This window comes from Cyprinodon tularosa, unplaced genomic scaffold (assembly GCF_016077235.1).
Source record: "Cyprinodon tularosa strain WSP-4 unplaced genomic scaffold, ASM1607723v1 ctg272, whole genome shotgun sequence".
Taxonomy (NCBI): Eukaryota; Metazoa; Chordata; class Actinopteri; order Cyprinodontiformes; family Cyprinodontidae; genus Cyprinodon; species Cyprinodon tularosa.
The window spans coordinates 1760782-1788684 of record NW_024038977.1 but is presented as its reverse complement, the minus strand read 5'-3'; the positions used below and the strand labels follow the sequence as shown (position 1 = coordinate 1788684).

General features: G+C 38.1%; 1 protein-coding gene across 2 annotated transcripts in view; it reads left to right on the top strand.

The window, feature by feature from the left end:
- Positions 1-23782, top strand: part of insyn1 (inhibitory synaptic factor 1) — a 96104-nt gene extending 72322 nt beyond the window's left edge. For both annotated transcript variants that reach the window (XM_038289846.1, XM_038289847.1), the window contains exon 3: positions 22853-23782. In XM_038289846.1, coding sequence (XP_038145774.1) covers positions 22853-23665 — 813 coding nt within the window. In that variant the 3' untranslated portion in view covers positions 23666-23782. The remainder of the gene's footprint in view (positions 1-22852) is intronic.
- Positions 23783-27903: the final 4121 nt, after the last annotated feature.

Here is a 27903-nt window from a genome sequence, read left to right as displayed (position 1 = left end):
AAAGGGATCGGGGTGGGGGTGGGGTATGAAGTGATGTTTCAGTTAGTGAGTGCTTGTTGCTATGATGCTGCTTTGCTCAGCAGCTTTGCTTGTTGTAAACCAACCAATCAGCACACAGCTCATCTAAATATTCATGAGCATACCATAAAAGGAAGAAAAACCTGTTGTTTCATTCTATTTCTTTTGACCACTTTAAACCAGTGTTACACACCCTATTCAGATACCTTAAAGACCAGCACCAAATACCCTATATAATCATTCTATAAGCCCTTAAAATTTCAATGTTTAACAAATAATTTACTGTACTTGCCACTCTCTGAACTACAAAGGATTATTTGCATAACTAATTGGAAGTTATGCACAGATTAACATTCCCCAACAATCTAGAACAGTGAATTTTAAACCTGGTCCTTTGGTCCACTGCTCTGCATGTTTTAGATATTTCTTTGCTTCAGCACACCTCCCTCAAATGATGGCACTCCCTCCTCAGCAGCCACCAAGGCTTTAGAGGCATGATAATAGCCCATTTATTTAAGTAAAGTGTGCAGGATAGTGGGTCATGTGGACCAAGTTTGAAAACCACTGACCCGGACTAAGATTGCAGTATGAAATAAGAAACTCTTGATGGTTTGGAGGATTTTTAAAATTTCTTCTATGTTTATGAAGCTGTTCACCCTTTTGGAGATTTTTTCTTTCTACCATTTACATTTAGATTATTTAAAGTAGTTAATTCTGGATGCAGGAACAAGATAACAGTAGTTACCACAAAGCGTACAGGAACCTGCATGACTTTGCCATCTGAGAATCTTAACAAGGAATATCCTCTTTCCAAAACTACAGCCCAATTCCACCCACACTGAACTGGTACCATTCCAAATAAGATATTGTTTCTCTCTTGGCACAGTGACTGCTATGCACATTGCATCCCACCACTTTGCTCTGGCAGCAAAAGAAAGGATCTCACCAAGCAGCTAATGAATAATCAACAATTTCTGTGCCACTAGATTAATCCCCAAGATCAGGGTCCTTGTAATAATAGTAATAATAAAAGAGTATAGAATGCACGGATCTCCCAGTTAAATAGAAGTTGAAGATGGGGAAAGGCGCCACATTTCCAAATTGTATACAAGCTGGTTGGGCAAAGTAAGTTATAAACTCCGCAGATCAGACAGAAAACAATGAAGCTACCTTGGTAAGAACTGGTATTTAGTGAAGTACTGTACTGTACTGTAGAGCAATTGTTAAAAGTGTTGATAAAAGAGTCTCCATGCACTTGATAAAGCTAATTTCATTTTTTTTTTTTTACACAACTCAAAATGATCAGTCAGAAATACAGATTGTAGATTTGCATGCATAAATTCTTCCCATTTGGTGTGCCAAGAAGCCCATATTATCAGACCTGATAATATTAGTTGGGTTAACTGCTAGGTTTTTTGGTTTGCCTTGTGACAGAAAAAATAAAACTGATTATGGAGAAGCATGAACTCCCGTCCCGATCCATATTGATATACCATTAAACTCTTATTTTAGTTGTTGTCAGTGAGACTGTACTGCTGTGTTGTTCTAGTTTCAAGGAGTCCCTACAGGTATTGTGTCTTAAATTGACAAAATTTAAGACACAAGAATATTAAGAATTTAATATTTCTTGTGCTTTCTTATATATTGGTTTGAATAATAATAATATATAGGTTTGAAAAAGAAACATACCAGCACCGTCAAAAATTGCAAAGCATGGGCAAAAAATAATAGCTCATAGTTAAATATAAGAAAGAATAGAACAAAGAACTAAACATCGATACTAATTAGATAAAATGTTGAGAGACATAAATATTATCTATAGTAGAATGAATTACTGCAAAATTGTCTTCATAGGTTTGCCTCAAAAGTGCATCAGACAGCTGATGCAAAACGCTAATAGCTGTGTTCTCACTAGAACTCAGAAATTAGAGCACATCAGCCCTGTTCTAAGAATACACTTTAAAATCATCCTGTTAGTCTATAAACCACTGAATGAATCAGCACCTAAATACATAACAGATCTGTTGTCAGGGTATCTACCTCCCAGACCACTCGGGTGTTCTAGTTCCAGCCTATTAGGTCCAACCAGAACTAGAAACAAAAATGGAGAAGCAGCATTTAGTTCCTATGCTCCACTGATCTAGAACAAACTTCCAGAGGTCTGTAAAAGTGCAGAAAGCCTGAGTTCTTTTAAGTCAAAGTTAAGGAGCAATTTGTTTAGAACTGCGTTTGATTGCTGAAGTTAGAATAGAAAAGAATAGAGTAGAATGGGATAGATTAGAATAGAAAATCCCTTTATTGTCCCTCAATTGGGACATTCTGGTGTTACAGAAGCAAAAAGATGTAACAAAAGTGGTCACACAAATGTGGACCTTAGAAAAGTGTATAAAAATAACATAATAGTGAACAATCATCAAATAAAATACTGAAATGTAAAGTGTTTTTACCATATAAATACTGTGCACCTGGAGAATAAATAACCAATATACAGCTGTGGACATTTTTATAGTAATGGATATTTTTAAATAGCAGCAACATCAGAGATGTGCAAAATGACAGCTGCATGTTATTTAACTGACTAAGATAGAAACTACAAAATCTGCATAAATGTAACAACTTATTGAGGTTATTGGGAAAAGTGGTGCTTATAGAGTCTTACAGCCGCTGGGAGGAAGGATCTGTGATAACGCTCCCTGGTGCATTTATGGTGCAGCAGGCGGTCACTGAATGAGCTTTCCAGTTCAGCAACAGCTTCATGCATGGGGTGGGAGACATTCTCCAACCGAGATGTTAATTTAGTTAAGATCCTTTTGTTTCCAATCTTTTGCACTGAGTCCAGAGAGCATCCTATCACAGAGCTGGCCTACCTGATCAGCTTATCCAGCCAATTTCTCTCAGCTACAGGTAAGCCACGTCACCAACAGACAGCTCCATAGAAGAAGGCTGATGCAACAACAGAGTCATAAATGGTCTTTAGGAGCACCCCCAGTACTCCAAAAGACCCCAGTCTCCTAAGCAAGAGTCTGCCCTGACCTTTCTTATACACAGCCTTAGTGTTCTGAGTCCAGTCCAGTTTGTTATTGAGATGAATACCTAGGTACTTGTAAGAGTCCACTTTATCAATGTCCGTTCCCTGGATGTTCACTGGTGTCAGTTGGGTGGATCTGTGAAAGCCCACCCCTAGGTCCTTGGTTTGCTCTGCATCAATCAGAAAGAGGTTCTGCTGGCACCAGACCACAAAGTTCTGGGTCCACTGTCTAAGTCGTCCCTACCTGTGATTAGGCCAACAATGGCAGAATTGTTAGAGAACTTCTGGAGGTGGCAGCATGGGGAGTTGATGCAGAAGTCTGCAGTGTAGAGGGTGAAGAGGAACTCTGCCAGCACTGAGGAACTCACTGGGATCATTCAGGTTTCTGGGCTGTCACTGAGATACACAGAGTTTGAGCTCCCTCCAAAGATTATCTATTGGGTTTAGGTCTGGAGACTGGCAAGGCCACACCAGAACCTTGATATGCTTCTTCCAGAGCCACTCCTTGGTTATCTTGGCATTGTGCTTTAGATCATTGTCATGTTGGAAGACCCAACCTCAACCCATCATCAATGCTCTAACTGATTGAAGGAGATTGTTTCCAAAAATCTCGCAATACATGGCCCCGGTCATCCTCTCCTTAATATAGTGCAGTCGCCCTGTCCCATGTTTAGAAAAACACCACCAAAGCATGTTGCTTCACAGTAGGAATGGAGTTCTTTAGATGGTACTCCTCATTCTTCTTCCTCCAAACATAATTACTGTAATTATTGCCAAAAAGTTCGATTTTGGTCTCATCTGACCACATTACTTTCTCCTATGACTCCTCTGGATCCTCCAAATGGTCATTGGCAAACTTAAGACGGGCCTTGACATGAGCTGGTTTAAGCAGGGGAACCTTCCGTGCCATGCATGATTTCAAATCATGATGTAGCCCCAGTGCGAGGGAGATTTACAGTCATGTTTAGCTTCTTCCATTTTCTAATGACTGCTCCAACAATGGACGTTTTTTCAACAAGGTGCTTAGCAATTTCCCCGTAACCCCTTCCAGCCTTGTGGGGGTGTACAATTTTGTCTCTAGTGTCTCTGGACAGCTCTTTCTTCCTTTGCCATATAATTAGTTGGATTCTTACTGATTGTATGGGTTGGATATGTGTATTTATGCAGCTAACGACCTCACACAGGTGCATCTGATTTAGGATAATAAATGGAGTGGAGGTGGACATTTTGAAGACAGACACAGGTTTTGAGGGTCAGAATTCTGCAGATAGACAGCTGTTTAAATACTAATTTACAGCCTTTTCATACAAAGAAAATAGTTGAAAAGTCATACATTGTGATAGTGACAATATGTATAACTCATATGGCTGTTGATTTATATATAGTTTTTAATGTTTATGTTTAATTCTATTAATCTGGGACTCTACAAAGTAAAACTTTAGCCCAGAAACCAAAGGTTTACTTTCGTAGAACATACCTTAATTCAGGCTGATTTTCACCCGAAGTTTCAATGACAGAAAAAGAAAAATGAGTAACGCATACATAAAGATAAAAAAGTTGTCAAACATGAAAGTCTAGATCAAAAAAGAGAAAACTTTATAAAAGAGTTAAAAATTATAGACAGAGGACTTGTCAAATGAGAAAGACAGTACAATCACCTATTTTAACATTACTGCTTTTCAAAGAGCTACTCTAGTAAGGTGTATATACATTCATCCTGTGAGTAGTTATCAAAATACAAAAATATCTGGAAAGACTTTGAAGAGAATATCTGATCATCAGATTCTCAACTATCAGGGAAGTTTAAAAATTGAAAATAAATGATTTTTAATTCCTTTTTTCTAAAACAGAACATTTTTAATTGTCAATATCATCCCAAATTTCTTTTACATATTTCTATGTTGGGGTATTTCCTAGAATATCTTACAGGTTTTATATAGGCATTGTCCTACTTCAGATATATATGTGATTTATATATTTTCTATATTGTGCTTTTAAAGCTTTGGGAACTAAATAGTAAATACAGGTTAACCAGAGTCGGGTATGTTGATTAGGCATCAGCGAGATTTTAAGGCATAACTGATAAGATAGATTTAATATTTTTGTCTCTTTAAATACATACTTTCCAAGGACACAGGAACTTAAAACTCAACTCACCTTTGAATAAAAAAGCAGGATTAAGCACACAATGATGATTATAACAAGTGACAGTAAGGAGTCGGTGCCAAACCAGGCAAAATCATTAGGGGCGTTGGTGAAATGACTTACTGACATATGAGACAGTTATGTCAACAACTGAAGCCAGTCCAGCAGCTGTCATGGATGATACCTGCATGATTAACAGCAAACTGCATGGCAGATTTGTCCACTTTCACACAACCATACATGACAGACAGAAAGATGTTAATCACCTCTGCTGTCCACTTCAACTCTAGCCTTGGGGATAGATCCAACCGCGCTTTCTCTCTGAGAAATAAAAGCCATTGTCTCTTCAGAATGATATTAACTCTCAGGCTAGTTTTAGCTAACTTGGCCCATTATTCCACATTTTTTGGGTGTGTGCAAATCCATTTACACCCCTGAAATTTTGCAATAACACCCTGCTCTGCTGCATTGCTCAGACAGTCATTAAGCAGTATCGTCGGTCTCCAGCTCTGGAAGACAGGCTGTGATGGGAGCCATAACATGAAACTGGAAAGAGGGATTCTTAATTACAAAAAAGGAGCAGGTGATAGCTTTTGCATATTAGTCATTTCCCAGACAACTATAAATTTAACTCTTTTGGTTCTGAGAGAGCTCAAGCTAAATATTTTTCAAGCAGATTTGCTCTTGCCGCCATCCATAGACAGACCAAGAACTAAGAGGTCCATGTGACAGGTAATTTAACTGTACTAATTACTAATTAAGTACTAATAAGCTCTAACATTAAGTAGATTTTTGTTAGCTTATTTTTTAGACATATCTAAGGTTTCTAGTTTTCTGCATTTGACCAAAGGATGATGAATGCTACAATGTGTTGTAGATGGGGAAAAAGCTAAAGAGTACAACATGCTTTTTTGTTTTTATCGCTTTTGGCCACTTGGGCACAGTCTTCTGATATTAAAGTTATGTGCACACCACCATTTCAAAAACATTACATACTCTGGACAAGAGAGTCTGCCAGGTGGGATCATAAACACCAGTGTGGGATTTGTTGGAGTGTCAGAAACACTTCTGAAATGTTTATCATAGATAAATCAGTACTATGTCATGGGTGTTAAAGCATTTTTATTATTAGAGTCAAATGCTGAAAAGATCAAAATGTTAATAGGGGAAGTAGGCAGCAGTAAAGTCAATCATGGCAAGGAAAAAGAAGCCAAACGTCAGCTGTTGGTCTAAGATGCACTGATACTGATATTTTTTACCACAGAAACTCTGCTTGATTTTCACTGTGAGTCATCTCAAAGTTGAGAAAGTGATAAACTTGTGCTTGATGCATCTGTCACAAAGCACTGCCGCAGATCATTGAGTTAAGCTAAAACCTAAAGAAATTTTTTTTCATAACGATAGATGTTGCCTACGAAAACTGATAATGATGCAGAATAAGTTAAGCTTTAAATTATTTAAGGCAAATTTATAATGGGGCTTCTTATAGCATTTTATATCTGTTCTGATGTCATGACCATACGTAAAATGCAATACTAATAAATGACTGCACTACAGTAGTTATAAATGATGCAGTAGTATAATAGGTTTAATGAAGTAGAAATGGTTTAGTATCAAGGGTTGAAATATTTTTCTTTTTTTTCTTTTGTAGAAAATTGCAATTCTAGAAGTTCTCACCTTTTTTGGACATTACAATAGGCTGCATGGGAGCTTGCAGAGATGGCCTGTACTTTTATCTACATGGTGCCGTTTTAAGTCAGGCAACACCAAAGTACTTTAGATAACATTTAGACATCCACCCACACATTCCCTCTCTGATAGACTCTGTTTGACTACAATTCTGCTATAGACAAAGCTGGGGTTTGGACCGACAACCTCCCAGTTTGTCTGGAGAACTCCTATATCCTACACCACTGTCACCTCAGTGGCCTATGTTGCAAGTGGTGGCAACCAAAAGGCGGTCGGTGCTGGGGCCTACCACTCATGAAACCAGAACTTACGACAGAAATACTATGACTTATGAGTTTGAATACTTAATACGGAAAAAGATGAATAGTATGTCGTTTTTTTTTTTTATTCAAAGCATACGTTTTCTAGGTTGATTGATTTATCAATTAATTCCAATGGCTAATTGTTTTTGGTTCTGCAAGCCAGCAAAAAACTTTTTAACTTGGTGATTGACCTAAAATACAACTCTCAATTCAACATGTTTAAAGGTGGAATTGTTTCTGGGCGTTTGTAGACTTTGTTAATCAATAGCTTTACAAAAAGAAAATTCAGAGAGAGAACAGGAAGACTGGGCTAGGGATGCTAATCAAACCAAGGATAAGTGTATCAAGGGGTATAGCCTCTATAGGTATGTGCCATCTCAAACACAGAGCATTTCATAGGTAAGTAGGGAAAGACAGTTTAGATATTTACCCTGTTTTGTTGTCTGTTTCTCTGACTTATATCTCTTAAATGAATTCTAAATTATTACTACCTCTGCATGTGTAGGTCAATGCCTTTCTACTATATACTGTAATGTAAAGTAAACAATTCAAAACCCAAGATGTAACCAAATTAATTACCCGAGCATAATCAGTCTGCGGTGAGATGTGTATATAATTATTTTTCAGGCAGCATTAACCATTTCGGAAAGTATCAGCAGTCGGTATCTGACAGCGTGGAAAATGTGTTTATATTCCACTGTTTTAGCTTCTGTACAAACATGTTTACACCAATTTACTGCTCTAATAAATAATATGTGGAGCATTGTTATTGCAACAAATGAAATGAATTCTAGCTTTAGTTAATCCAAATATTCCTTCCAGTACAGAAACTAAAAGCAGCTTTTGCCAAAACTTGGGATAACCACATAGCTTTGGAACTGCTCTCTGTAATTTTTACCCCCTTCAAGGATATTCTTCATGTGTGTCTGCTTATTGGTTTGGCTGGTAGACAAACTGGGAGTTTGAAGTATTAGGATGAGGGATTTACTGCTGAATTGGACTGAGCTAGCTCCCACAGAGTTCCTTTCTCCTGTTTCCATAAGAGGCAGTGGTCTTTGCCAAAACGGGTTGCCTGCATGTACTATACTCAGATTAACTATAGGTAGACTTGTGCTTCTGACAGGGCTTTAAAACAGTCATTGCAATGAGACAATTTATAAAAACCTTCCTGACACATTGAATCGGTGAGCGCAGCCTGGTTGCATGCACATGCTTGTTTTATTTTTTTTCCAAGTCGCATGTGAGCAGCATGACCCGACATTATTCTGTCCTAATCCGTCGCTATCTCAGGGAAGCAGGCAGACTGAGAAGCCCTGTAGCGTGGCACTACGATCTTTTTCTGGTCATTACCAGCACTAGGCCTCTCAGCACGGATAGAAGCAATGAAGGAGAACCTCAATAAATGATCAGTGTGCTCTGCCAGCAACAACACATGCTGCATTTGCTGCTTCCCTCTTGCTCCTTTCCTGATTGTACAACCCATAACCTCTCCAGGCTGGTAGTATAAACCTCAGAAATATGCCCTGCAGCTGTTAAATGAGTATGTCCAGTCTAATGACCTAAATTTTGGGAAGGAAGTAGTTGAAATCGCAGGCCTCAAGGCGTGAAGAAGCCCACCTCTTGTAAACCCCCTGAGGGATCAATGAAGCCCATTATATGGAGAAGTTTGTAATGATGTTTTTGATTAGTGGGATGTTAGGAGGTATTGCCCCTTTGCTCATCACAGCGTTGTTTAGCACTTTAAGGTCTCCAGAAAGATGAGTATTTTTTTATGAGAAAAGATGAAAAAGAACACGGCATGCGCCTAATGAAGTCTCAAGCTTATAGCCACTCTCATGACAGGATAATTACACCAAATGCTTCCAGCGAACACTTCAAAGGACACTTCTTTCGTGTGCCAACTCTACAGAACACATCTCACCAATCAAGATTGCCTGACCTAAATCAGCCCCTCTCTGGTTTTTCTTTAATGCCGTCCACTCATATACTCATTGCATCTCTGCAAAGCAGACCTCACTGGAGTCCTAGGCACACAAGGTATACTACAATTCTAAGAGATCATTCAGAGATTATGCCCTCATTCACATTAGTGCTAACTCAATTTGCTTCATCTTTACTAAGAAGGTGAAATGTGTTGAAAACACCTTGATTATGTATGCACTGTTTGATTTTTCTATACACCACAATTACCAGCATATTAGCACTTGTAAGCTAGATATTAAAACATTAGTCTTATATTTACTGCTAAAATATAAAATCTAAATAAGTCCTCTTCACTTAAAATAATTGCATTTTTCTTGAATCGAGGAGATAAGTGAGACACTTTGCCAATGGCACAAGACAGTTTACATTTAAAATAAGAACAATTAAGAAAAAACAATTAAATTGTCTTATTTCAAGTGTATTTTATCTAATTATCTTATTTTAAGAGTCAAAATACTGATTCCATTGGCAAATCATCTTATTTACCTGCTCCAATTAAGGGTAAATAGACTTAATTTAACAAATTTTTACTCCTTTCTAGATAGTTTTTGCAGTGTTAAACTGGTTGATTATGTTTTTCCAAGTGTGTTTCTGTAGAGATTTCTTTTTTTCTTTTTAGTTAGTTCCCTTAAAAGACCTTTAAAAATAAACAAGTATACAGTAATGCTGAAGAAACATACATTAAAGGGTACACTTACAAGATAGACCATTGTTAAGTTTATCAATGTTTGTCAGTCAAACTTCAGGGTTCATAGGCTTTAAGTGTGTGAAGTGAGGGTAACCTGTGTGTGTTGGTGTCCACAATCCAAAGCTTCTTTTAAATATTACTTTAGGGCACTGTAAAAGCTCTGTGGGTCGCAGCAGATGCTTCCCATTTGTTGATTATTGTATTGTATTGGTAAGGGTTGGTGGCATGTTGTGCAGAAGAACATAACTTTAGTAAAGTAAACCCTAAAACTGCCTATATTTCTGTACAGTAGGGCTGCAACTGACAATTTTTTTGCAAATCAATTACTGTATGTAGAGTATTGTTTCTATTAATTGATTAATAATAAGATAGCAAAGGTTCCTTTAAGGAAATTTTTTAGACTTAGACAACTTTTAATGTCATTTTTTATACACAGAGCGCAGACAAAACGGAATTTCGTTTTGTACAGCTGTACAGATGTTCAGAACATTTCCATTCCAGAATACAGAACAGAATTTGCAGAATCAAACCAGGTAAAACTAAAAAAATCTTAAATCAAAAATATTTATGTCTTTTTTTGCAAATTTGGTAGAATTACTGCCGTAAGTGGGTTTCCCTGTGAGCTTGCTAAAAGTATGTTTTAGAGTCTTTACACCAGTTTATTATCAATTGTTTACTAAATTAGTTGATGATATTTTCATAATCGATTAATCACAATGAATTGCACTAATTGTCTTAGCCCTAATGTACAGTATGGAATTATATTTTGGTCTACCGGGGACTAACTGTTTGCCATTAAGTTTTTTTTTTTTCAAAATCCTTGGTTTGTGACATTGTAAATACTATAAACTATAACTTTAATTTTTGAATAAAAAAAGCTCCTGGAGTGACACTTTCATCTTTCTTAAAATTTACATGATGACAGATGAGTACAGATCCTTTAAAGAAGATCACCTGTCCCTAGAATCTGATCTTTTAACCCTCTATCTTTAGCTCATCCAAATGCATTCCTCTGCTTATTGCATAAAATACCTCCCTTTGAAAACCTTTTTGAGCTTTCTGGATTCTGTTCATATACAGCTGTTATGCTAAGTATTTAAACAACTCCCACAGTGCAGTTTTACCCAAAGCTTAATAGGATGTCTTGGAAAAGAAAATGCACATGCCTATTAGCACCTTAAACAAGCAGTGAATATGTTCCTTCAGAGTTTGTCTGGGATAATAAATTAGCTTCAGGGGGATAAGAAATACCATATCCAAACAATGTGTGGCTGGAATCTATTTGTATTCTTGTCTTGGAGGAATTAAATTGGGAAGAAATAAAGACGAGGAGAGAAAAGTGCAAAACTGCAGGAGCTAACTGAATTAAAACAATATTTGTGACTGATTTACTCATGAAGTCAGCATGCAAGGCCATTTTCATAATTGCTGAGGCCTTCAAACTGGCATGACGTGCTTTCAGCACTGGAAAAGCAGCACAGGGCTCAAAAAGATTTCTTTTCCAGCATGTTGAGAAAGAAGCAAGGCTTGTTTGGATTTATTTGATGAGCTCAACTAAACATTTAAAATTTTCCCCATGAACAGAAGAAAAACCGTGCAGGATGGGGCATAATAGCCAAATATGCATTGCAAACCCCTTTGAAAAATGACTCCTGCAAGAAGGGGTGGCAAAGTAACAGATGGAGAGAAACCGCTTGAATATAGAGTAATGAAGCGCTCCAGCGAAAATTCCCTCACACGTTGTGCATTTTAAATGACCCCACTGGGGGTGTTCTGTCTGAGTTCTCTTAGAAAATCACACCTGATGTTTTTTTTCACATATCTACAAACAGCATATTACAGATGTCCTATTTCAAAAGTGTTTTTATTTGCCGGTAACTACTAGAAAATAAATGTGCAAGCATGATAGGCTTTCCACAGGCATCACTAGAACAACGTTTAAAATGCACTTTTATGTAAAACTTGTGAAGGATGGCAATTTCCATCTGTTTACTTAGCAGCAAACAAAAATCTGTTCATTCAGAATCGCATTAATGCGAATCTAAACAAGTTATTCTCCTTAAACATCTGTTTAAATAGCACTGTGATTAGAGCATGTGTTATGTATATATCCCCTTTAAGCAAATGTTGTTTAACACGTAAATTCTCACACTTAATGATTTTGACCTCTGTCTATATTCCTGTGTTAATGTTCCGGCCCATTTTCATTAAGTGATACAGGCTTTCGCATAGGGATGGTGGAAATGGTGCTCATAAACTAATATATGGGAGAAGAGCCATCTTTATATCACTTTAAGTGTTGTCTTTTTGGTTATTCATAATCACATTTACAGTTATACATCTTGCCATTTTGTTTTTGAGTTTGCAGGAGCAAATCCTGGCAGCCTATGAGCAAGAAGCAAGGTACATTGCAAGGTCAATGCTGAAATAGATACATAGCAGCTATTTAGAGTTGCAAGTACACATTGAGCTGTAAAAGATTATTATCTTGGTATTAATTTAATTATTTGAAACAAATATGTATAAGATAATATTAGAAATTTGAAAAAGAAGAGCATTGACTGCCCCTTCTACTAAAACAATGTACTCTATATATATATATATATATTTGTAATTTTCATTTTGATAAACAAACAAATAACTAAACACTTTTTAAAAAATTTTGTTTAGTGCCTAGTAAGTGTAATAGCAAGTATTTTACTGTCTTACTTTTTAAAGAATAAAACTAGAAAAAGAAAATTGGTAGGGTGGCAATGCTCCATTAATTCCTGCTTCATGCAACTATAAAAACCCTCCCTGCACTTTTGTCTCATGAGTTTAATATAAGAGGGTAAATTGGGGCCATAAAATTTGTAAAAACAAAAAACAAAAGAAAGGATGTATCTAAAAAAAAAAATCTCTTAAAAAAGGAAAAATGTGAACCTAAAAAATGAATCTGTTAAAAGAAATGAGCCTGAAAAATAGGAGTATCTTAAAAAGTAAAAACTGCTTTTCAGATTCAATTATAATTGATCTCTCTTGGGGGTTCTCCGCTACTGTTTGCGGCAGCTGGAAGGCGTTTTTCATGTTTGAATCCAAACTGCAGGCACCAGAATAATAAAACTGAACATAATTTGCCAACAGTTTTCTACATTTTAAGTTAATTTAGGGTTTAATAAACTGTTTAAGTGAGGTGATCCCTAGTGCAGCACTGTATCTGTCTCCCTGCCAGCTTCCAGATCAGCTTCTCTGATTGGTTGATGTGGCGCGTCGAGCAGTAAAAGTTCAATTTTTTCAACTCCAGCAGCTGCTTGTGCAGCACATCCAGGGGGAGTAGTGGCCTAGTGGTTAGGGCATAGAGCTTGGAATCCTGAGGTTGTGAATTCGAAACCCACTCCCACAGACTGCCACTCTGGGTCTCTGAGCACAGACCCCAAACTCTTCCCCGGGCAGCCCAATGCTCCCCAAGAGGATGGGTTAAATGCAGAGAAGGAATTTGATTGCGTTGTACTTGTGACAGTGTAGTGACAATAAAACGATGGGGAAAAAAGTGAAAAAAAAGATGCTCAGCTGCTCAGATGTCAACATGTGCTGCTCATGCTGCTCGAATCATGCTGCAGGACCTTCTAATAGGTGTCAACCATTGAGTTTGCATATAAACCAGCTGCTTGCAGTCTGAACATAGCATCATACACAATGTCTTAAATGCAGAGCATACAATTACAAGCTAAGGGTGTGGCAGTATTGTCTGCAATGGGGCTAAAAGATCTAATTAGACTTCATTAATCATCTAGCTGCACAAGAAAAGACCTGTTCACATTATCATGGTGTCTAAAGCAAGGCATTTAGATAGAAAGCATCAATCTTTATAGTTACAAAGAACAATGTTTATTTTAAATATTTTATTGTAAATATGAAGTAGTTTTATATTTTCCAAGTTGGAAAACTGCTGATTGCTGAATAACAGTGGATTTGAGGGACTCTATTTCCTAAATCACATCTCGGCAAAAGAGGAGCCTCTTCAAGCGCTTTTACATTACTGACCGTGGCCCTGTGTTAGATTATTGTGGCCTGTCGTTGCCATCACTCTAACTGTCTGTTACAGACAAGGCTCAAAGAGCTCTCTTTCACTCTGACCCTCAATTACCCAGCCCAATCATCTCCGACAGGTGTTGAGGTACAGTAATAAACCCCGTCTGATGCTGCTGAGGCAACCTCTCCTTTAAGGCACCTCTGAGAGCTGTGAAATGACTAAGTTCTGAGTTGATCAGGTGCTGTGAACATAGTTGACTCATCGCTGCTAGATGATAGAGTGCAGTGAAACAGAAAAAGAAATTACAATAACACTTAAAATTGCTGTAACACTTACTCCTTTGGTCGAAATTTATAGAAAGATTATATGAGAGAGGAATAACTGTGATCTCAATTATACGTCATAAATGTTATAAAATAACATTTAGCATTTAATTTTTGTTATAGTGTATTTCATCTGCATTATCACTAAAATAGTTGATGTTATAATAAGGCTTTTATAGTAAAACAGCATTTTTGTTGAAAACTGGTACCAGCAGAGCCTTTGAGGGAAAATTAAATGGCTGGCTACTGAAGTTATGCAGTTAAAGGAGAAGTCTGGTCACATTCAGAATTCAAACTTCTGAAAGGACTTTAAATATAATAATGCAGAAAACCGAACAGAGAGTTCAGGTAAAAGGTTTAACTGGTTTTATTGAAGAAGTAAAATGGGGGAGAAGTGTTGCTCTGAACACTGCTCAACCGGAAGTTTCCAGTGAAGTTGTTGTGTCCTTGACTCCTGTCTGTGTGCTGAGGTTCCAGTGTTGGTCTGATTCGGTGAAGGGCGGAACAGGTTTTACCCAGAATGCGGTTGATAGTTGGAGAACGGAGATACTGACTGCCACCCAGATTTCCTGCGGTACTTGAACAGGTTGTTGTGGAGAATAATCCCTTTCTCCGTGAAAGCTCAAACAATCTCTTGGGGAAAGTGGATCCAAACCTCCTGTTTGTATCCCAGCTCAGTTTGAAGCTCAGTTTATCCTTCCAGGGTGTGAAGGTCCGAGAGATCCAGTTAGCAGGACAACTTCCCAAAACTTGCAAACATTCTGGCGTCGAAGAAGTGGCAGTCAGCAGCTTAAGAACACTCCGTTTAACGAGGAAACCAACCGCAGGTGTGTGAGGAGGCGGACCAGAACCAGGCGCCTCCTGGTGGATGAAGGGAGACAAACACAGAAAAGACAGACACAAAAACAGGAGTCCTGACATTTTTAATTAAGAGTAATTTTCATTTGAATGTGCTTTACTGGAGGCATCCATGTTTGTCAAAGAACACTACTGCCACCTATTGGTTTGTGACGTCACAGTGCGGTATCAGCTGTTGATCAAGTGCCAGTGCTGTATCTGGTGTTTGTCTCAACGCTCTATAATCCAAGTCATCTTGAAAACATTCTGCTTCGAAATGTTGGCTACATATGACCAGTTTTTTCTCTGGCCATATGTTCGATGGCAAATCCTCCCTCTTTCATCCGTCTGTGAAGGATCATGAATCGGAAAGGTGACATTTTTTTTCACTTTTATCCGATGTATGACAACATCCAACTGCCATGCACGTGGGCATTGTCAGTTTAACTATAGCTCTGTTGAATTTCAATGTTAAAGTCCTCTGGAAATCTTCAATAATTGTTGTTAACTGCAGATGTGTCTAGTAGCTCCTATTGATTTTGCTTGTAAAGGCGCCTTTTTAAATAAAATTTATTATTATTAATAAAGCGGGGAGAATGGCGCTAGGCTTACCGAACCGTGACGTAACTGCCGGAAAATCTTAGGGGTGAGGTGTTACTATATTTAAGCAAAATGGCCGCTCCCACACTCAGTGATCGCATCGAAAAATATTGTTTTTATTATTTTAATGAATAACTCTAAATTCATTAAATCACCGCAAACGTATTAGTGTTAGGTATCGATAATGACCCATTGGTTATTCCTCGCTAACCAGACTTTTCCTTTAAAACCCTACCTGCAACAGAACAGCAAGTCACATTTCATCCATTTCTACTGTTTTCAAAATAGTATTTAGTCACAAAGATAGACAATTAGCTTATCATAAAATGCAAAGACTGAGTACCATAAAACAAAAAGCGATGACAGCCTGTTTTATCTTTACTTACCAAACCTGCTAAGTAGTATAAGTAGGATCAAGGTCAACTCTTTCAGAAAGTTTTTTATTACAGTAACTTAATTTTAAAACTTAAACTAATTTATCCATTTACTACACACACAGTGATATATTTCAGGAGTTTATTTTAATTAAATGATTATAATAGGTCACAGCTAATGAAAAACTTAAATTATGTTTTTTAGATATGAAAACAATACAGAAATAATTGCAAAAGTATAAAATTATTGCCTATATTACTGATTAGGAAGCAGATGACTTTTCAACTGTCAAGGAGCCAATCTCTAATTCCCTTCACAGGAAAGGTAAGTTATAAAAGGTCACTGCTGAAGAAGATTACAACTTACAAGGTTCTTATCCAAGCATTTTGAATGAAAGTGGAGTAAAAGAAATAAATTAATAGAAAAAGATGTAAATGCATTATGTACAGTATGCCTGAGGTGGTTTGAAACAAAATGTATTTCAGTGAATTAAAGACCATGTTCTCGACATTGACAGCATGTCCTGAATATGTCCTTGCATTCTTTGAATTATTTTTGTTATGGCAATTTTTTTTGTTTTGTCGAAATAGTTTGAAATAAATAAATGAATATTTGAAATTAAATGAACTATGATTTGGACAGTCCATGTATCAAGGCAGTTTTATAAAAGCAGAAAAAATGACTGAGATGTTGACAGGAGACAAAAGCTCCTTTTCAGCTAGAATTAAACATAGTTTTTTTTAAAAATCAAGATCCCAGAGTCTGAAGGAAAAAAGCAGTGTCCAGAATTAAAGTTGCTAAGGGTCAAGTGTCAGGTGTTCACAGTCAGCTCATGACATTTCAAATTACTTCAGGCTTTCCTCTGCTAACATCTTTAGTTATATGAGGTCATAGAAAGCATGACAATTTATACAAGTACTATTGAATTGGGTAAACTCCCTCCCTTAAATTGGATGTGGATTTACCAATATATATTGAAATATGTTTTTTTATTATATTACATGCAATGTTTATTGGAAAAATATGTTGGCTGCTATGAGAGCATTTCTAAATAGGACAGCTTGTTTGACCTGTGGGGATATGATAAATCATTTCTGCTTTCATGTTGTTATAGACTTTTTTGCTGTAGTAATAACTATGGTAATTTTTTACAAATCTGGATAGTTACATATTGCAGATGAAAAGGACATTCAAAATAGGAGGCATTTATAGTTTGTTTGCAAAAAGTGAAGGATGAGATTAGATTTGAGGAGCAATTATAGGGAGACCAGGAAGATTACAGGTAAAGGAGGACATTGAATTTGCAACTGCTAAAGAAATTAGCAAAAAAAGAAGATTTTAGCCTTTAGATAAAGGTTTTCTTTGCTTCTTAGAAGAGAAAATGACTAAATTACAAATTTAAAAGTTTTTCATTTTTTATTCATGTTGTTAATTTCTTTTAAATATGAGAGATTTACAATTTTGAGTGTCCTTTCCCCCTTGAATAGATATCTAGATCCACAAATAAGCAGTGATGTCAGCACAGTGAGTGAATATTGCAAGAAACAAAGATATTGGTTACCTCTTCTTTACCTCTGTTTGTTATTTTTCTAGTAGTGACCATGGACGGCTCTAGACTGGGGCCAACATGGGCCAGTTTCCCTGTAGAACTGGTCCTGGCCCTGTTATGGTCCCTGTATGGAAAACACACAAAGTAAAAATATATATCTTTCTAAATGTAGGTCAGGTATGTCAAATTTTCTTGAAATAAGTTATTTCCCCTTTATTAAAAAAGGTAATACAATTTGTAGATGGAATAAGATGATGTTTAACCAAGAAATAAAATCCATTTTCTTATTTCAAGTGCATAATATCTATCTTATTTTAAGAGCTGAAAGAGGCATCATCTAAAAGATCAGATTATTTCCTTGCTGAAATTCATTTATTTTACGAATATTGTGCTTCTTTAGATACGTTTTTGCTGAGTAAATCTAAATCAATTTCTTATAATATATGCTTACAGAGGCGACTGTTACTGATTTGTCCTTTGGACCAATTTGATATTTTTACCTAAAAAAATAACTTAAACTATGATTTAGAAATGACATTCAATATTAATCTTCAGCTTTACTAAGATAGGATCACAGTTGTCTGTTAGATCAGAAGTGTGTGACTTTTGCTGTATTCTTATATGCGGGTGTTAATCTTATCTTCTGTGCCCCCATGAAGGGCCCCACCCTGTCCCCCTGGTAAATTCTGTCTAGAGCCACTACTGTAATGGCCATCGTTAAAAACTGTTTCTAATGAGCTCATTTATTCTTTTTACCAAAAACTCTCCAGTCTTTGCAGCTCACCTTTCTGCAGTTTCGTCTCAAATTGCTGATCAGAAAAAAGGTAGACGGCTTAGTGTTGCTGCTGTGCTGAACATCAATACATTCTCTGCAGATGCTTCAGGTTAAGAAAGTAACAATATTTAATGAACTTACAACATGCAGCAGTTACTACCAAGCAACCTCTGTCTGGGTATTATAAAGATGTTTTGAAATGCACCTAATAATTTTTTAATCCTCTGATTAATAGTTGTGTAATGAAGTAAACAGGGCTTTTTAGCCTCTCTGCTTAGCTTGGAGAGGCATTTTACAATAACAGCTCCACAAGTTAAAGTCTGCAAATCACATAGCAAACAGGTTTAGTAATTCAAGGATTAGAGGATTCATACAGCCCAATTCCCTCAGACAGTGTGCCAGCAGAAGAGCACCTTCCAGGTACTCATGAGGTGTACGATGTTGTGGCTGTTGGATCTGCAGAAAAAGCTTATCAACAGACAAGCCAAAGTGTCGCATGAAGTGGTATTCGGTTGGATTCAAATACAGAGGGTTTAACAACATTACAAATCGGAAATAATGAGCTCCTGTAAAGCTTCTCCAGTGGTGATGTTTGCAGATTTAGTCATCATTTCCTGTCATCTGCTTCTGGAACTAAAAGAAAAAGATCTGCACAGCTGCAAAGTGAAAACGATGTTAAATAAATCTGTCAATCCCAAATTGGGCTCCATTGCATAAATATCCATGCTTCTCCACCAGCAACTAATTTATTCAACATCTTAATGTTAATGTGAACACATGTCCAAATCTCCCTGTTAGCAAATGAAAAACAAAATTGCCCAAACCTTTTTTAAGGATTTTTTAAAATATGAACAGAAATAGATACATAGACGGACAGACAGACAGACACACAGATTGACTGATAGATAGATCCACAGATAGACGTGAAAACTATGGACCTTGTTTGATGGTGCTATGTTATTTTGCTCTCATATCATGAGGTAGGCACTCGGCCAAACAACAAGACTATATTATGTTATAATTCAGGTAAATATCTATGTGATATTTAAATTTACTTCAGTTTATTTCTATAGCGCAGATTCACAACACATCATCTCAAGGCACTTTCCAATTCAACCACACTGCAAAAACAATCCAGAAATAAGTAAAAAATGGCTTAAATTAAGTATATTTAGCCCTAATTTGAGCAGGTAAATAAGATGATCTGCCAATGGAATGAGTATTTTCACTCTTAAAATAAGATAGTTAGATAATATTTACTTGAAATAAGACGATAAAATAGTTTTTTCTTATTTTAAAAGGAAATTGTCTTGTTCCATTGGCAAAGTGTCTTACTTACCTCCTCAAATCAAGGAAAAACGCACTTATTTTAAGAAAAAATAACTTATTGAGATTTCTATTTTTTGCAGTGCAGATCACACAGTCAAATTGATTTAAAGTTTTTTACCTAAGGTAAACCAGTTGATTGCATCGACTCATTGACTTGAAGGCATCAGGGAAGATACAGCCAGGCAGACGAGCTCTGAGCCAGCTCCCACATCAGGGACGAAAAGAGCACATCCAGTTAGTCACAGTCAGAGAAACAGAACTAAACTGAAAAACAAGCCGACCTCAAACATCTATAAACAAAGGTGCTGATGGCAGAAGCACAGCTGATATTTATGCCCCATGCAGGATTAGAATCCAGGTCTAGTGAGCGAAGGGCCTAATTACAAACTCAAACAGTCTATAGTGCTGTGGAAAACCACCCTTGAGGCTGATATAAAGCCAATTGCGAAACTCTTCGTCAAATCTGTTATATACCAAGGAGATTATCCGTCTCTCTGCTGTTCTGTATAGGTCTGACCCAGATATGGGGCCACTATGAGCCGCTTCCTGTACATGGATGGGATCAAACTTTTTGCCACTACAAGAGTTAGCAAAAAAAGATTAGTGTTGGATTTGTGCTGCAATCATTTTTATTTTACTATCACCAAACCTGGGAAAAACAAAAAACTGCAAATATTTATTTTTTTCTTTTAAGTGAAAGCAGGTTTGCTCCTCATTTCATCTGCATTCCTGTTGCTAAGCAATGCAAACCCATTTTTTTGCAGACACCCCAAAAAATTCAAGGTAGTGTTTAATTGCTGAATAGTTTCAGGGAAAACGTACCATTTACAGGCTACATGAGCTTGAGTGTTTTCATTTTCACAATCCATTGTTAAAAGCCGAATGCGCTGATTGAGGGAGCTAAAATGTCAAGCACAGAGGGCTGGGATTTTAGGGGTTGTCAAGCAAGGCAGCGCAATTTAAACTGAAGGGCATTCTATTCATCAAACACTCAACACAGCAGCTCCTGATCACAGAAGCGTTCAGGTCAATTTGAAGGTAATAACAAATAAATGTTTTTAAGTAGTATGTTTTCAGGCGAAAGTAGAATAGTCTGTTTACTTTGCTGTACAATTGGGGGGGAAAAACAACAGATACAAATGGGTTTTATGTTGCAGTCATAAAACACACTGTGCATCAATAAAAACTAAAGCTGGCGCTTTGTTTAAGATGCAGCTTCAACCAATCGGGTGAGAGGCATTTCTCCTCCTCTTTCTGCCTTCTATTTCATGAGTCGTGACACGTTTTTAGTGTTACAAGCTCATTTCGGAGGATATTCAATTTTGCGAGGATGCGACATGGAGTAATTTAAAACACCTGTCCACAGGAGGCCTTGCTGGAACACACAGCCCATTTCAAACACATTAACAAACAATTTATGTTTAACGGATAAAAAGTCTTGCAAAATCAAACAGAAATCTATTAGCAGCTGTGAATAAATCTAAGATTTAGTTAAACTTACCAGTGTGGGGGGTGTATATCAGTGAGATGTCAAGCATAGTAAGCATCTGGAAATGTCATATTATGCAGCAGGAACAATTCTCACAGAGAATTACTTCATAGTGAGATCACAGGCCATGATTTTATTTAATATTTCCCTGTTTTATTGTTGGTTGAGATACTTTCTGCACTTTATCTTTGAAAAACTGTAGTGTTGTGTACCCATCCATAACTGTGAACAATCTACAATTTAAGATTGTTGCAAAACTGTCACATGGTTCTAACTATGACAGATGATATAGCAATGATACTAAAGGAGTATAAAATTATGTTCAACTTTTGTGTTCATTTATTTACATTTATTAGCTTTTCTAGTGTTCCAGATGCTTCTAACAGTCTGATACTGTTGCTCTCATTTCATCAATAATGCAGACTGCTGCTAAAACTAAAAGTCATTTATTTTGAAGTTGGGTGATGAAAATACAAAAGAACATGTTAATTTCTAGCTAAATACTCACTGTTGTAAAATGGCTGCTAGATAAAATAGATAGATACAATACATTTAGCTTACAAGATCATCCACAATATTATTGCTAGTCATAATTTGTAGTACTTTCTTTTGATGTTTGTTGCATGATACTATGCAGCTTGGCATTAAATCAGTGTTTGAATCATATCCAAATTCAAATTTTTTCTGTGGGCTGTCAAGTGATTTTTTTTTTGTGCTGTGATTGACAACCTAAAAAAAAACATGGGGCTTGCATACAATGAACTATATCTGTAGCTAAGAGACCTCATCTTATATATTGAAATAGTTTTTGCGTTTGTCTTTGAAAGATATCCGCATTTACACAGTCTGTGAGATTTCAGTCTAAATCTAAAAAGGTCATAATATGTGTCCTATGCAGGTATAATGAATAGACTTATCCACAATGATTGCAGATTAGGTTTTGTTTTTATTGAATTCAAAATACAGGAAGAATATTGAAGGTTTAATTATTCAGTTTACTTAATTCCTTTAAATTCTAAGTTGGTCCTAGTGTCAAAAGATGTGGTGAACGCCTTTTTTAGGATTTTTTTTAAACAACCTCTGTCAACTGTAAAGATTACACAGTTTAAATTTGATCAGTCTTAATCAGGAAACTGCCAGTCAAGATTTAATCTTGAAATACTTCATTATTTAATTTTATGCCTTTAATGAACCCTCTTTTGGATTTAGATGCGTTTAAGCAGGGGACATTTTTCAACTCCTGATAATGGACAAAAATGCTCTTCTAATGGTTATTTGTAAACTACCCTGGAGACAGCTTTTTTCAGCTATAGGTTACCCATTAGCATAACAGGAAATCTATTTCCTTTATTACCTCACTATAAGAACCGTCAGTTAAAAAGTGTCAAGTTTAATGTAATCACCTTTATCATTTGGAGTTTCTAAAGTTAGCTTAATCCAAATAAGACAAAATCAGATATGGACATAAAATGATAAACTCCACTTAATAAGTATATAGTGTTTTAAATCATTAGATATTTCAGGCTGTTTTAGATATTAGAATCTGGAAAGTTGTGGTACAATTAAACAGGTTACCCTTTCGGAATATTTGCTTTTAGCCTGAAATTTGCTTAACAAACATGCATCAGATACAGTAGCTCATTCTCCACTTTTTTGGTGTCTCTAAAACATCTTATCCCTTCTTCCTCTGTGTCTTTTTTTCTGCTCTAGGTGGTGGGTCAAATCGATAAATTAACATCCGACTTTGACTTCGACCTGGAGCCAGATGATTGGACGGTGGCCACAGCTAGCAGCACATCCAGCAGTGAGCGAGGTTTGGGAGAAGCCTTCAGGCTGGACTTTCTCAATGCAGATGTGCTCTCTGATAGCTGGGAGTTCTGCAGTTACCTAGAGGCTGCTGGTGCAGCTGCCCGCAGGTCTAGTGATCAACCAGGGGATCTACAACATGAGCTGGGCCAGGGAACTATCCAGACCCAGACACCAACTCCACCCCCAACCACTGCCTCGGTCTACTCTCAGATGAATGGCGGACTTCCTATTCCTAATGGACCACGCATTATTACTCCAGACTCCTCTAGCGAGGAGGCAAGCAGCTCCACACACAGCCAAAAGACCTCCCGTACGTCTGGCACACGGGAAAGAGTCCGTTTCAGTGACAAAATTCTCTACCATGCATTGTGCTGTGACGACGATGAAGAGGAGGAGCAGGAGAAGTTACAGGAGGACAAGAGCAGCTGCGCTACACCAGACAGTGATACAGAGCAAGGCGTTCTGGGTAGCTTATTCGCTCCTAAGCGTTCTTCTTCTGAGCACTCACTCCTGCATAACTGTCTGGACCCATCCTATGGCTCCTCGCCAGCAAAGGCGATGACAGGAGCTCACACGCTACCCAGGAAAGGTCTCCTAAACCCCAGCTGCCGCAAAAAACTGTTACGAAATAGCAGCACACAAACTGTCTCTGATAAGAGCACTCAAACTGTACTGCCCTATATTCCAACTAAACAGAAAGCAGAGGACCACTGAGGAAGCAAACAAATCTCACGAAAAGGAACTGTGCATTATTTAATATTAAATACATAGCTCATAGATTAATACACAAATAACGAATTACTAAATAAATAAATGATATATGAAAAATCACTTGACTACCCAAACTCATTCTGTGGCTCAGGGAAAACAAAAAGCAATCAAATAAAAAACATTTAAATAAATGTTGTTTGTCGACTAAAAAAATGTATCCATGCTCAGGATAAAAATACATTAAAAGGACCTATAATGGGGGAAAACATAATTTGGTTTATTGCTGAATATTTAAGTAAAGTCTATTAAAGACTGAAAAAATAGCAGAGTAGAGCAGAGTAGTTGGTGAACAGGTTTGGACATATCAAAGGGATTTTTGTCCACTCTTCTTACAATCAAAGGTTTTGAGGTTGTTGACTCAACATATCCACCTTTTTCCATTTCCCTATGGGATTAATTAAATCCAGTCATTGACTAGAACAATCCTGCATATTACTGTCTTTCTTAAAATGCCATTCTCCTGTTCCCTTCACCTTGGGTCATTATCATGCTAGAAGACATCTGATCTTCAGTTTTCTGAATGAGATGAAATTTTCATCATTTTAATTTCTACAGTACATGGTCCCAATTATCATTTACTCTGTGTGATACAGTCTGTCCATATCATTAGAAGAAAACAGACAGCAGTCCCCATGCCCTTCTATGTCTGTCAGTTGACCTTATCTTCTTGGGTTTATATTTAGTATTTCTTTGTCTCTAAATAGGGCAAGTGACATGTTACATGTTAAGGCCAATTTAAACTTCTGACGCATAGCCTCTGCAACCGTCATATCTGTCTCGCTGCGTGACCATGCCCGCCGCATTGAGGTTCTGCAACCGTCGTTGCACACTTTTAAAAAATCATGACTGCGTCGGAGGGTCGCAAACCCACACAGACCTCGATTGGTCCTTGGTATGCCTTTCCGGCTGTCTGTGTGGTCATCCTAGATTCGGTGCGGTGGCGCGCCATTTTTAAAAACCGAGGAGCAACAACAACAACAATGGAAAACCACGACGAAAGGTTGATCGAGGAGATTCGGAAGAACAAGCACTTGAATGATGCCTCACATGTTTTGGAAAATAAACACTCCCACCTGCGCCGCAGAACAAGTTCTCGTGACCATCAGCCGAAGCTCTCGCAAGTTCTCGAATAGGCTCCCTCTAGCGGGAAACTGCTCTGCGTCCCTAGAAATTCCAGACCGACATTGCAGAAGCATACCAGTAAAACGGGTAGAGGATGCAACAGGCCTGAAGGTGGTTGGTGAGAAGTTTTGTTTCTGGCGCAGATGGAACATGCCAACACGTACTCCTTTACGTCCTTGTGTAAGGATGGCCACCAGAAACGTCTAGAAATCAGGGCACTCGTTCGGCTCACTCCCGGGTGGGCGGAAAACTTAGCTGTATGCATTCACTGGATCAAACGGGATCTGACAGAAGAAGGGACATAGGTTTTATTTGGAGGACCGTTACCTGGGTCAGGTTCAGAGGCTAGCGCAGAGTTGATGAGATCTGTGATCTCCCAGGAAACCATTCCAACAGTACAGGAGGCAGGAAGAACAGGCTCGGGCGTCTCAGGTTGATCAGCAGAGTAAAGACGAGAGAGAGAATCGGGTTTGATGTTCTTGGAACCAGGTCTGTAAGAGATTATGAGATTGAAACGGGAGAAAAACAAAGACCATCTGGAGTGACGTGGGTTAGCTTGTTTGGCGGATTGGAGATAAGCCAGGTTCTTATGATCGGTCCAGACCAAAACTGGATGTTCGGCCCCTCGAGCCAGTGTCTCCACTCCTCCAAAGCGAGTTTGATGGCTAGGAGTTCTCGGTCCCCAACATCATAGTTTTGCTCTGCCGGTGAGAGTCTACGGGAAAAAAAGGCACAGGGGTGAATCTTTTGGTCTGAGTCGAATTGTTGGGACAAATCTGCACCAACGCCGGAGTCAGAGGCATCCACCTCGAGGATAAACTGCTTAGAAGGATCTGGCTGGAAACAGGGTTTTTAACTTCTCCAAAGCGTTTTGAGCTTCAGGTGTCCATTGAAAAGTCTTTTTTACTGAAGTCAGGGTTGTGAGAGGTAGAGCTGTTTGACTGTAGTTCCTTATGAAGCGTGTGTAGAAGTTCGCAAAACCAAGGAATCTCTGAAGCTGTTTTTGTTTTCAGGTGTCGGCCAGTCCAGAACTGCCCTTATCTTGTCTTCAGATGGCTTAACCTGCCCGCCCTCGAGCACAAACCCTAAAAAGGTGACAGATGGTTGGTGAAACTCACATTTTTCTGCCTTTACAAAGAGCTTATTTTCCAACAGTCTTTGAAGGACCAGGCAGACATGTTTCTTATGCTCTGATAGGTTCTCGGAGTAGATCAAAATGTCGTCTATGTACACAAACACGAAAATGTTCAAAAAGTCTCTGAGGACATCATTGATGAGCGCTTGAAAACATGCAGGAGCGTTTGTGAGACAAAAGGCATGACCAAATACTCAAACTGGCCTAAAGGGGTCTTAAAGGCTGTCTTCCATTCGTCTCCTTCTCTTATCCTAAGAAGGTGATAAGCATTTCTTAAATCGAGCTTGGTGAAGACTGTTGCCCCCTGAACAGGTTAAAATGCTGATGCTAGTAATGAAAGTGGGTATTTATTTTTGACGGTTATCTGGTTAAGGCCTCTGTAATCTATACAGGGTCGTAAGGAACCATCCTTTTTGCCCACAAATAAGAAACCAGCACCAAGAGAAAATGGACGGATTATCCCAGCAGCCAGAGACTCGTTAATATACTTTTCCATGGTCTCACGTTCAGGCTTAGAGATGTTATAAAGTCTACTGTTGGGCAGGGAAGCTCCTGGTAATACTTCAATAGCACAGTCATATGGTCTGTGAGGTGGAAGAGACGTAGCACTGACCTTACTGAAGACAGGAGCCAGATCATGATACTTGGAAGGAACAGAAGTAAGGTCAGGAGAGTCCATCTCCCCCCTACCTCTAGGAAACTGAACAGCGGGAGCTGCAGAACGAAGACATGTCTCATGACAGGGAGTGGACCAGGACTCAATGTGGCGTTCAGCCCAGTTGATATGGGGATTATGTCGTTCCAGCCACTCGAATCCAAGCACCAAGGGGGAACATGCAGAAGGAAAAACAAAAAAAGTTAATGTCTCACAATGATTTCCGGAGATCAACAGCTCAAGAGGTTGTGTTTGATGAGTGACTTGATGGAGTTTCTTTCCATCAATAGCGGATACTCAGAGGGGCTTGGATAACGGAACTGTTTCAATCTGTAATTGCTGGACCAGGTTAGAATCAATGAGATTACACTCACATCCAGAGTCAATGAAAGCAGACAAGGTGAGGTTCTGGTTGGAAAAAAAAGTGTAGCAGGTAACATCAGATGAGGAGCTTTTTCAGTTTTCAAATGGCCCGTCAGACTCCTCAGTTCCTCTGACGGGCCCTGGCTTTTGACTTAGAAGCTATGAAATGGCCAGTCTCACCACAGTATAGACACAGATTGCCCCTGAAACGTCGTTGTCTTTCCTCAGGAGTTAGCCTTGTGTGTCCAATCTGCATGGGTTCGGCCTCCGCTCCATCTGAGTGAGAGACTTGGAAAGGAACAGAATAAGTCTGGTTTTTAGACCTTGGCTTGGGAACGGGTTCTGTGGATCCAGAAAAAACAGAAGCATTATTCAATGCAGGGGCAGGCACAGAAACACTTAGACTTCTTTGTCTAGTGCTGTTTCTAGTTCGGAGTCTGTTATCCAATCTGATGGTTAAGCGGATTAAATCCTCTAAACTAGTTGGTTCGTCGATCGTGGCTAGTTCATCCTTGATGTTATCATTTAGGGCCTTAAAATAAGCACTTTTAAGTGCACATTCGTTCCACCCAGAGGCTGCGGCTTTGACCCGGAAGTCGATGGAAAACTCAGCCACTGTGGAATTTCCCTGTTTTAAATTCAGCAGAGCTCGGAAGTCAATAGTTTGATCAGAGTCATGGTTAAATACCTGGGAAAATTCTGAAATAAACTCAGAAAAAGTACAATTGAAACTGGACTCAGAGGAGAACCTTGCCTCCGCCCATTCAAGGGCTCAACCAGTGAGTTGGGACAGAATAAAAGATATCATCTTTCTATCATTCGGAAAACTGCCAGGAGAATGTTCAAAAAGTAGTCGACATTGGAACAAAAATCCCTTACAATCCTTCTGGTTACCTGAGAACTTTT